At 45.0% G+C, this 12,564-nt stretch overlaps 1 protein-coding gene across 2 annotated transcripts in view; it reads right to left on the minus strand.

Moving 5' to 3' along the window:
* Window positions 1–279: 279 nt before the first annotated feature.
* The window catches only part of DRAM1 (DNA damage regulated autophagy modulator 1), a 68,271-nt gene continuing 55,986 nt past the window's right edge, over window positions 280–12,564 (minus strand). For both annotated transcript variants that reach the window (XM_033953037.1, XM_033953036.1), the window contains 2 exons: window positions 5,764–5,856; window positions 280–696 (listed from right to left, as the gene is read on the minus strand). In XM_033953037.1, coding sequence (XP_033808928.1) covers window positions 652–696; window positions 5,764–5,856 — 138 coding nt within the window. In that variant the 3' untranslated portion in view covers window positions 280–651. The remainder of the gene's footprint in view (window positions 697–5,763; window positions 5,857–12,564) is intronic.

The raw sequence follows: 12,564 nt of genomic DNA on the forward strand, positions 1-12,564 counted from the left end.
GAACTTAATATTCAATGTTCTCTGCAGTTTTATTTTTGAATTCTTGATTGAAAATGTATATATTGGTTTGGTGTCATTTACCTTGGAGTGATGGTAATTTTGTGTCGGTCTACTGGTTTGTAGTTTATGTGAGCGATCAAAGGGTGACCAGGATAACCGCATAGTTTTATGTGGTATATAAATTGTTAAATAAAATATAATTCATTATGATTTTTCCTTTAAGTTCCTAAACGTTTCTCAGTAGTATGATAAAAAGGAAATTAATCAGACCATCTTGTATGAAAGTCAAATCAAAGATATTTTACCAGTATAACAGAAAAGTGTAACAATTTCATTATAAAAAGGAAGGTATATACCATGGATTTATTACTTTAGCAACCTAAAAATACACATACTATTAAAATTTTAAAAATACCTAGCTCCTGAGACCAATAAAAAGCCTCCAAGAAATGCAATTTTAAAATACTGCAAACATTACAAATATTCTTTTTTTTTTTTTTCCTCTCTCTCCCTGGTTTGCTGTCTTGGGTCAAGTACTGGACACTAGTACAGAAAAACTGAGGCAGTGTGGTTCCGGACTCCTCTGATCCGGGACACGAATTCCCTCATGGAAAGAGCTGAGAGCTGGACAGGTCTAAGAGAAATCTGCTGTTATCTGAAGTCATGGATCTCTGTTGACACAGTCAGGGTGACGCCCTGGAAGACAAAGTGCAAAAAACAGAAAGGTACTTTGAAAAGGTCAACAGTGAGCAGCTGCAATGCGGTAAACGTTGCATCAGTTTATTTACAGCGAGTTTTGTAGAGAATGGAGGAGTGTTAGGGCAAATCATTAAGGGAATGTCTGGAGTTTTCAAAAGCCGTCTGTTGGCTGGTTTATTGCTCTTTTTGATTTCTCTCTCGGTTGCATCTCTCCAGTGATGAAGTGAGGGTAGCGGGCGCCCGGGGGTAGTGGCACCACCCCATGCCCTCCTCTGCCACCTCCCACCGCTCCTTCCCGCCCCCCACACCACACTCACGCTCTCCTTTCCCCCAGGTACCTCTGTAAATCTTTGCCAGCGTGAGTGGCTTCTCCAACATGCCGCTCGTGCCAGCATTGGGTTTCCCTCTGATGTCACTTCCTGGCCCCATGACCAAGAAGTGATTCAGAGGTGAACCAGGGCCAACGCAAGCAACAGGCAGAAGTTCCTCATGCTGGTGAACATCTACAGAGGTGGGGGGGGGAGGTGGAAGGATGGCATGAGCGGGCGGAGAGGTGCCAGCGCCCCCATCAAGACACCACCCGAGGCAGTCCGCAACTCTTGCCCCCCTTTACTTTGCCACTGTATCTCTCTATTATTTACTGGCTTATAAATTTTGACCCTTTTCACAAAAGCGTACTAACCTGCACTAACATATTAATACTAGGGCTGTTGATTAACTGCATAAGTAATACAATTTGAGGCCATTTTGCATTAGACACTAGTGTGCGCCTAACGTAGCTTAAAATGCATCCTGCATTTACTGCTGAATTTGCATATGCTAATCAGGTGCTTTAAAAGTTTTATCATTTTCTTTGGGGGAGGGGATGGAGCATGGGCATTTCAGCACAAATCAGTTAGCGCACCTACATTCCTGCGTGCTAACTGGTTAGCACAGTTATCGTGTGAGCCCTCACCACCTACACAATGTTATAAGCGCTCACACAATAATTTTTTTTTTTGAATGACCGTGTGCTAAAGGTAATATTAGTGCATGGCTATTAATACAAACAATGAAAAACTGGCCATTTTACTGCTGCGATAAAAATGGTCTTAGCCACATGTGAAAAACCTGTGCATAGGGGCATTATTTTTTTTTATAAAACTTGTTTATTTGTAAAATTTGAGATACAGCTATATCTAATGCAGCTTAGTAAAAAGGACCCCTTAATGCATTAATCTTCTGTGTGATTAAAAATAATTGTACTGAGACCACACACACACACACACACAAAAAAAAACCAAAACATGGTCTCTCCCTACTCTTCTGTGTGATTAAAAATTTAATTATACTGAGACTACACACACATACACACACAAAAACCGTGGTCTAGCAGTTCTTTCTCTCCCTTCCCTCCTTCCGTTTGCTAAACTTATCTGGGTCACGGGCAGAATTCAATGCAAGCAGGTTTCCTCTGTTGGATCCAAGAGCCTTCCTGCAGCTGTGACCCAGTGGCATAGCAAGGTTAGGAGATGCTCCTCCCCCTACTCCAATTGTGTCTTCCCTTCCCCCGGACCTCTTTAAATCTTCACCAATGGGAGAAGCTTCTCCGGCCTGCTGCTCGCACCAGCGTTGCTTTTCCCTCTGCCACCGCTTCCTGGCCCATGACTAGGAAGTGATTTCAGAGGGGAGCCAGGCTGGCATGCTGGAGAAGTTGTTCGCACTGGTGAAGCTCTAAAGAGGTATAGGGAGAGGGTGCGACAATGGCGTGGGGGGATCAGAGGTGTCAGCATTCCCACTAAGATAGCATCTGGGGCGGTCCACCCAACCGCTCCCCCCTTATTATGCCACTGCTGTGACCTGTCTCCTCTGATGCAACTTCCTGCTTCCATGAGGGCAGGACTTAGCTTCAGGAAGATCCTCAGGGCCAGCAGAGGAAGCCTGCTTTTATTGTAGTTGCTGCCTGTAACCAGGGCAGTTTAGGAAATAGCTGGAGAGGGGGGAGGGAAAAGAGAAAGAGCTGCTAGACTGCCAGGGGGAGGGAGGGAGAAAAAGCCAGAGGTACAGTTAACTCAAGATTAACACAGACTTATTTTAAGTATGAACATAAGATTTGCCGCTGCTGTGTCAGACCAGTGGTCCATCGTGCCCAGCAGTCCGCTCACACGGCGGCCCTTAGATCAAAGACCAGTGCCTTATTTGAGTCTAGCCTTACTTGCATATGTTCTGTTCCAGTAGGAACTTATCCAACCTGAAGGGTGTTTTCCCATACATTTTAAACCATGTTAAAGTTAACGTGAACTGTATTTTTGCAACGTAAGTTACAGGCATTGTAAGATGCAACTCGCATCAGATGTAAAGCTGCACTCTTGCCCTTGAAAGCTCATGCCTCAGTAAACTGGTTAGCCTATAAGGTGGCTACAGCCTCCTTGTCATTTCAGGCCTTAAAAAGATTCCCCAGCATGGAACGTTCAAAAGCTTTACCTGCACATAATTCCAGAGAGTCCTAATCGGCCCAGGCTGGGATCTTAAGCCAGCTTTCATATGTGATATTGGTCCTAAATACCTGTGAAGCTGCCCCTCTATAAACTCTTGCTCCTTCACCCTTGCAACAACTCTGTTTCTGAACACTTCAGGGAATACCCAGGCAGCACCATAGTGAGGAAAGGAGACATCTAGCGAAGTGGCGCCTGGCATTACCGAGCTTTTTGCCCCCCCCACACACACTTTCTTCCTGTCACACCCGCCTCCCCTTCTCTGCTGCTTACACCCCCTGAACCTCTTGAAATCTTTGTCAGCAGCAGTGAGCAGCATCTTCAACCTACTCCTTGCACCGGCCTCAGCTCTCCCTCTGACATCACTTCCTGGTCCCGGAACCAAGAAGTGATAACACAGGGAGAGCCGAGCTGGCACAAGCAGCAGGTTGGAGATGCTACTTGCTGCTGCCGGTGAAGATTTCAAGAGGTGCCAGTGCCTCTGCCAGGTACATCATTGACTTTTAGTAACAGAGTAGCCGATTTTCAGACAAAATGAAGCAGCCCGGCTATTTCCCACTGTCAGCAGCAAACCTGGAAATTCAATGCAAGGCTGTATCTGGCGACTGGCACTGAATTTCCAGTCTATATCAGCTGCATCTGTCTTAGCCAGCCAAGCCGATATTCATCGGCTCACTGGCTAAGTCACTGCAGCTAAAGATAGACCCACTATTTAGGTGGGTCTATCTGGCCACTAAACTTAGCCGGTCAACCAATGAATATTGGCACTGACCAGGATATTCAGCGGGAGATAGATGGCTATCTCCCGCTGAATATTAGCAGTTAGCCGGCTTAGTGCTATTTTAGCTAGCCAGGAACCATTCTGGGCTGGCCAAATAGCGAAAAAATCGGGAAGGTCTCTTGAACTCTACGGCAGAGGCTACACAAGGTTTCACACCTCTTTTCCCCCTCCTGTATAGCCCCGGTGCCAGTGACTGCATCTCCTTTAGAATCCTAGAGCACATTGCAGTGCAAGGTCTCACCACTAGATGAAGCTACTGAGGAATTGCCTATTCAGCACACTCCAGCCACAGAGGACTGGGTTGAAAGAGAAGTCTGACCAAGGTTACTGTCAGCCTAGAGGCCTATGGGAAATTATATCAATCTGACTCTGGCATGGGAAGGCAGATAGACCCTTAGTGCAGGGAAACTGTGTTAAGTTTCCCTGATATGGTTTAAGTTTCCCTGATTGAATCATGACTAGCTAAAAGGTGTTAATGTCTGATTAAGAGGGTGCTTAGGACAATGGTGCACAGATCAAGCCAGAGACTTAATCCCATCACCATGCTTACAGGTATCTCACCCTCCTTAGCAATTAAATTAACCATTGTTTCAAACAGTTTACAAATTCTAAACAGAAAGATACTGGGGCATACAGGTTTCTATATTGAGCCAAGGTATAAAAGCCTGCTCTCTGCAACACACATATATCTCTCTTTTTCTATGGAGCTATCAATGTATCTCTCTTTCTATCTAGCTATCTCTTGGCTCTTTGCTTGGCACTCTGGTTCTGTCTTGGCTCTCCCTCTCTCTGTCTATCCTTCCCTTTATCTATGGAACACGAAGCTTAGACCATCCCCCTTTTCTCTCTCTCTGGCTCTTCCTAGAACTGCAAGCTTCTATGTCCCTCTTTGCCTCTGAACTCTGTAAGGCCCCTGCTATGCTCTCTATTTAATTGTAATGCTTAATTGTAATGATTATAAATATTGCTTTTCTGTAAGACTATTTCTATAATATATTCTTTATGCAAACACCTCTGGCTATGCCTTCTTTATTCTACTTTCTGGTGAGTCATCGGTGAGGGAACTGAACCTGGGACCAGCGTTTGTCAGGACGCCTTTCACTTAACCCCTACCACCATACATTGGGGGGGTCACTAACTGAAACTGATTGCTTTTCTTTTCCCCTATTTATATAAGTATATTATTTATACAAAACTGAAATACTGCCTTTCTTTTCCCCTATTTATATAATATATTCTTTAAACAAAACAGACAGTTACCATCTGGACAGCTTTTCAAAACCCGACACTTTGTCTGGGTTTTGAAAAGCATTGAGATCGGGGCCACATCTGCACATGCACAGTGGTTACGTCACATGCATGCACACGTGCATGACATCATTGCAACGCATCTGCACAAGCGAAGGTGTCCTCAAGGTTTGGCCCTGAAGAAACTGGGTTTGTCTGTGGTGCTGGGGTTGGGGGAAGGAATGAGGTGGGGGCCAGGGTCAGAATGGGGTGGAGCCACGTGTCCTCTTTTTTCGGACCAAAAAAACCTGGTAACTCTAAGTCTGACCTAGGAATCGAACTTGGGTCCTCCTTTATCTCGGCAGTTTCACCAAGCTATGAAGCTGGTTCCAATACTTTCTTAATGACAAGGGTATATTTTGACATTTTTCCTGCAAACATAGATTTTAAACTTCTGAATGTGGTTCTTAAAATTAAAAAAACAACACAATTTAATAAATTGTAAAAGTCATCCTTAATTATATAATTTCACCCAACAATAACTGTTTAAGTGTATATACTGTTCAACCAATTTGAACTAACCTGGAAATCCTTAATGTACGTTAAGAAGAAGCAAATGAAAGTAAAGGCCACAATCCACTCACAGATCGCACTGGTCAGGTGAGCAGTATAGTCCTAACAGAAAGGAGAACATTCGTCAACGTGAACAGGAGGTTGAATCAACAGGCTACAGGAATCCCGTCTAATAAAAACAGACATTTTAGAATGATTAAGGAGGAAGTACCCAAGGAAGAAAGCTGCTTGGATATTTCCCCCCCCCCACCACTATTTTTATGTATGTACTCTAAGCACTGAAATGAATTGCAATTTTCAGGGGTTTTGTCTGTCTTTGCTAAACTAAACTACATCCACTAACTAAATCAGTTCCTTATCAGTTGGTCAGTCTTTGCTAAACCATTGCCACATCCCCTAACTAAACCAGTTTATGTAAGATTTGATCTACCGCTCCTGCATTTTACTGACCTAAGCGGTTTACAAAGGATCAAACTAAAATGAAATTAGATATTTGAGAAAAACCACTCTATCTGTCCCGAAGGCTCACAATCTAGCTAAAGGACCTGATTAAAATAAAAATATGTAATACATTTCCAAGATCAAAAATCAAAGAAATAGAAAGAATGAAAGAAGATAAAAAAGAAAAATAAAACAAATTTAAGAGATAGCAAAGTCCCTGTGTCTCTGCAGAACCAGGTCAACCAGCTGCCACCAAAGAAGCAGGACCAGGAACCACGCCAATGAAGACCACCATTACACATCCACTAACTAAATCAGTTAGGCATGATAAAGAAAGGAATCACGAGTAGATCAGAGAAAGTAATAATGCCGCTTTATAGAGCGATGGTCAAACCACACTTGGAATACTGTATCCAACATTGGTCTCCATACCTAAAGAAAGATATAAAACTGCTGGAGAGGGTGCAGAGACGAGCAACGAAGCTAGTGAAAGGTATGGAGAAACTGGATTACAAGGAACGACTTAAGAGACGGGTTGTTCTCCCTTGGGAAGAGGAGACTGTGAGGGGATCTGATCGAGACTTTCAAAATTCTGAAAGGAATCGACAATTAAGAGCAGGAAAAACAGTTATTTACAATGTCCAATGTGACATGGAGAAGAGGGCATGGACTGAATCTGAGGGGGGGACAAGTCCAGGACAAATATCAGAAAGTTCTGTTTCACACAGCGATTGGTGGACACCTGGAATTCTCTCCCAGAGGTTATTGCGGAATCCACCGTTCTAGGATTTAAGGGTAAACTAGATGCACATCTCCTTATGTGAGGCATAGAGTGATACGGGTAAGGGTAAAGATGCACATCTCCTTATGAGAGGCATAGAGTGATACAGGCGACTAAAATTATGCCAGGGTACACCCGGCGGGGCCTTTGCGTGTGCGGATCACCGGACTTGATGGACCTAAGGTCTGATCCGGAGGTGGCAGTTCTTATATTCTACCTTGTTTAACTGGATATACAACTTGCCTTAAGTTTAGCCTTCCATCTGTTTATCCCAACTCACTCTACACCACCCATTCTGTCCCCATCTAAAATCTGCATTTGACCCCTTGGCTATAGGATAAGCTGTATTATAGAAAAGCAATAGCACCCTATCTACTGTATGTTATGTGAATGTTCTGATTTGTGCTCATGAGAATCTCAGAGAGGGTAGGAGCTGGAAGGCCTTGAGCATGCGCAGATGCTCAAGGCCCCCCAGCGGACCAGCTTAGAACATTGGCGGCAGGCTCTTTCAGCACCGGCACACTCATGGTAAGCATATGGCCGGTCAGTGGGGGTGGGAGGAGGTGGACAGCAGCGTCCATCCTCTAGGGTGCGAAGGGAGAAAAGCAGCGCCGGGGTCTCGGGGAGGTGGTTTTGCAGTAGAGGATAGCAGTACCTGTGGCCTCAGTGGGAGGGAGAGAGTTTAGAGTGGAGGGTAGCAGTAAAGGTGGTCTCGAGGAGGAATTTTATTTTGCCAGTTGGTTGAGTGCCAATTAACTGGGATTCTACTGTAATTATAGCACTGGCACTTAGCAGTTATCTGTTGCCTTGAGCTTGTATAGGTTTGTGCGACTCACAAATGGAAGATTAGATTAGTTATCATCCCAATGCCTAACTTTTGAGCGAGTTTTTGAGGTTCTTGTTACCCGGGTTGGCCACTGTTGGAAACAGGATCCTGGGCTTGATGGACCTTCGGTCTGTCCCAGTAGAGCAACTCTTAAGTTATAACAATCTGTATATAGCAAAAGTAGATAAATTTTGAAAATAAATGCATTATGGGAGTTTGGGACACCTGTAAGCAAATTTATATAACTTTGTGTAACACAAGGTTTTATGAGAACACAAACCTTATCTGAGTAGATGGATATTATAAGCCTGTCAGTTGCCTTAGGTCCTTAAAACTAAACTAAACTAAAACTTAACCAACCAAAGGAAGCTCAACGCAATAAAGTAAACTGAAATAGAAGAGTTAGTTTTCAAAATGTTTAGCGAATAAAAAAGTTTTTAGAAGTTTATGCAAGAGTTGGAAGGAATTGGGACACCTCAAAATTAGGGGAAGTCCATTCCATAATTGGTAAACTAAACTAAAAGAGTTAACAGGGCAGGATTAATTCATCGAGGGACCCTAGGCACTCAAGTACACTGGGCCCCCTGCCCCGCCCCACCCCACCATGCGCCCAGGCAGAAACAGGAAGCTGCGTCAGAGTGAAGCTTGCACAATTACAGTTCCCGTTGCCTTTCCTACCCCCGTTACTTGCTTGTCTTTCCGTCGCTTGGGGGGGGGGGCCCGCATTGCCAATCAGGGGTGGGGGGTCTGCATTGGCGATCGATGCTGGAGGAGCCCATTGCCGTTTTGAAAAAACAATGTTGATGCCCTCCTGACCATTTCGGGCCCTAGGCACGTGCCTATTTGGCCTATTGGTTAATCCTGCCCTGAGAGTTAAGATTGTTGTCTCGTTACTTCACGAGGTCACAATGGGCAATTATTAGGGAAAGAGCTTTCTTCTGCTTAGCTCCAAATTTGTGGAACAGCCTTCAGATAGGCCGCAGTCAACTATAAAATGTTTAAATGTATGTTCAAGGCCCATTTCTTTCAAATGGCATTTGGATTGTCTAGTCCATAGATAGATTGGGTCGCACTTCAGGGACACTTTTTTTTTTGTCTGGTGTAAATTATGTACTGTTATCATCTGCTTTTAGTATTAGGGCTGTAGAACAATAGAGTGAAGTGTTCTTGGAATGCGTGTTAGGTTTTTCCTGTTTTATTAACGGAGTTCCTTTATTTTTCTTTGAATTTACAATTTTTTTAAAATACAGTACTCCCCCAATATTCGCAGGGGTTCCATTCCAGGAACCCCCGCGAATGTTACAACGCGAATACGGTTTTTAGCAGGGGAAACAGGAGAGGGCAGCCGGAGTGCCGGTGAGTGAAGGAAATCACTTGCGGTATACTCCGACTGTCTCTTCCTGTACTAAAGTTGGGCCTCACCAATCAGGAGCTGCCTTGACACGCAGTTCCTGATTGGTGAGGCCCGACTTTAGTACAGGAAGAGGCGGTCGGAGCATACCGCAAATGATTTCCTTCACTCGCCGGCGCTCCGGCTGCCCTCTCCTGCCAGGTCATTCGCGGTCGGAAAACACCGTGAATGACCGGGACCGCGAATCGCGGAGCACAAATTTACAGGGAAGCACTGTACAGTCAAACCTTGGTTTGTGAGCATAATTTGTTCTGGAAGCATTCTTGTAATCCAAATCACCCTTATATCAAAGCGAATTTCCCCATCGGAAAATAATGGAAACTCAAGACGATTCGTTCCACAACCCAAAAACTTCTTAACTGCCACCGTAATCATCTCCTCCTTCTTACCGCCTTCCTTTTCATCCTTCTTCGTAGGAGCCATTGTTGCAATACTGTACAGAACAGCCACTCCTGCAGCTATGATGCGACGCTTGTATACTGTATGCACTTGCGTTTTGAGGCTAGTTGTGATTACTGCGCGATATGCGCATTTAAACAGCGCGCTTGAACTGCGAGTGAATAGGGCATCGTGCTTTGATTACGTTCAGCCACGCTCAGCGCGAGAAGTGTGTTAGGTTGACACGACTTGCATATTCGTGCTCGTACTGCAAGATAATGCCCATTTATCGAGTTAAAATTTAATAAAAATGTTTTGTTCTTGCAAAACACTCGCACACGTTACTCACTATCCAAGGTTTGACTGTAAACATAATGATCACTCGTGTAGCATTAACCGCTACTATCATCACACTGTACATCCATGAAGCTATGCCAACTGCATGCAATGGCATAGTAAGGGGGAACAGGGGGCGAACTGCGCCTTGTGCTATCTTCGTGGGAGGCACCGGCACCTCTCCTTCTCTCCACACCCTCCCGCATACCTCTTGAAATGTTTGCCTGCGCAAGCAACACCTTCCATATACTGCTTGCGCTAGCCTCAGCTCCCTTCTGATGGCACTGTCTGGTCACGGGACTACGATGTGATGTCAGAAGGGAGCCGAGGCCGGCGCAAGCAGCAAGAGAAAGGTGCTGCTCGCAATGGTGAACATTTCAAGAGGTACGCGGGGATGCTCAGATGAGTGGGCAAGGGTGCTCAGTTGGCGGGGTAAGATTGAAAGGGGCGTAGTGATGTGCCACTGCCACCGCCACAGGCGCCAACCTCCTTCACTACGCCACCGACTGCGTGTCACTAACGCTGCACTGCATCAGTATTCACACTGCCAAAATTGCACCCTATCAAGAATCGCTCTGCGTCAACCATTTGTTGTAACCCGTCTTGAGCTTCACTTTGGAGGACTTGGCGGGATATAAACCCGCAAACAACACAACATAACCTGAATTCAGGTTCTAAACAGCAACTGATTCAGTGATGTGGGTTTTTTTTTTTTTTTGGGGGGGGGGTTCAGCATCAAGTATAAAGCGAGAAACCTCCCACCATGCAGCTGATACAGGAAAGAAACTACACATTTTTCAAATCCTGAGACATTGCAGTCAACGAAGTTCTTGCATCAGAACAAGACTAGAAAGGCTGAGGTTAGAATTTAAAGAGCAGTAGGCAAAGAAAGGAAAAGCCTCGTTTAGTTATATAAACGCTCCGTTAGACAGAGGCCAGATGATTTCACAATATTTGGTGCCATTGTTTGCCAACACTATGCAGACTAAAGCTGTATCCAGGGCTGGATTTAGATGAAAAGAGACCCTAGGCTATTCCACTTATGAGGCCCTTTCACCTCCCATTTTTAAGTTTGTAAATTACATGAGAGATAATAAAATACATCATTACTGTGATATACATTAATATGTTAAATGAAACATGTTGTTATTGGTACTAACCTTTATAAAAAATGTGACACGGATAATAAATAAAAAAAAGTCGAGAACACTTATTTGGACATTTATTCTCAGCACCATATATAGTACTTGTAACAATAACTAATCAAACATAACACACAACATTGCCCCTTCCTATGTCCATAGTGCCCCCAGTGTGTCCTTCCTCACCTCACCCCCCTCCGATGCCCGCCTGCCTCCCATCCCCCTTCCGTTGAACACCCCCCATGCCATCCTGCCTGCCTGCCTTCCATTAAACCCCCCACCCCCCTCCGATGCCAGCCTGCCTGCCTCCCATCCCCCTTCCACTGAAACACCCCCCCCCCCTGATGCCAGTCTGGGCCGCCGTGTCCTGACGGATCCACAATTTGCCTCTCTCCCCGCGGGGCTGGACTTTGCCCAGCTGTTTCCGGACTGATGTCTTTCCCTCCCCCGATCCTCCTCCCAGGGCGAGAAAAAGAAAGGGAGAAGCCGAGTTAGCGCCCCATTGCGGCCGGAGCCGGTTCCGATCCTGAAGCGTAGAATTTCTCCTTATTTTCGGTTCAGTGTTTTAGTGTTCACTATTTTTAGAATAGTGTAATTTTAATTTTGCTAACAATTTGAATGTAGGCCTCTTGATCTTGAGGCCCTAGACTGAAGCCTAGTTAGTCTATAGGAAAATCCGGCCCTGGCTGTATCCATTTCAAATGTGCACAGGAAATTCAACTGAGTGCTGTATTTTTAACTCCCGAGCCTCCTAGAAGCAATCATTTTAGGAAAAGCCACAGATAATACACACATGCCATGGATCCAATTGGCCAAATCTATGATTTATTATTTGGCATAACGTAGCAGACCTATGATCAAATCCCCCCAGCTTCTCCTTGTGGCCTTGGACAAGTCACTTGGGTCCAATGCTGGGCAGATTCTGGCAGTCCAAATCATATCCTTTTCCCGTGTAGGGCAGTACAGATGCAGCGATGTTCTCCCTTGAGAAGAGGAGGCTGCGAGGGGACATGATCGAGACGTTCAAAATACTGAAAGGCATCGATAAAATAGAGCAGGAAAATAAATTATTTACATTGTCCAACGTGTCACGGACAAGAGGACATGGTTTGAAGCTAAGGGGGGACAAGTCCAGGACAAATGTCAGGAAGTTCTGCTTCACGCAGCGAGTGGTGGACGCCTGGAATGCACTTCCAAAGGAGGTTATTGAGGAATCCACTGTGCTAGGATTCAAAGGCAAATTAGATGCACATCTCCTTACGAGAGGCATAGAGGGATATGGGTGACTAAAACTACATCAGGTACAACCTGATAGGGCCTCCGCGTGTGCGGATCGCTGGACTCGATGGACCATGGGTCTGATCCGGAGATGGCAGTTCTTATGTTCTTATCCACTGCAAACCATTTCTTTATCATAGCAAGAGAACTAGGAAGAGGGTCCCTGACTGTTGGGTCACCAGGAGCTGGTTTGACTCGCAGGCATCTGAATTATTTA

The sequence above is a fragment of the Geotrypetes seraphini genome, chromosome 7, assembly GCF_902459505.1.
Source record: "Geotrypetes seraphini chromosome 7, aGeoSer1.1, whole genome shotgun sequence".
NCBI lineage: Eukaryota > Metazoa > Chordata > Amphibia > Gymnophiona > Dermophiidae > Geotrypetes > Geotrypetes seraphini.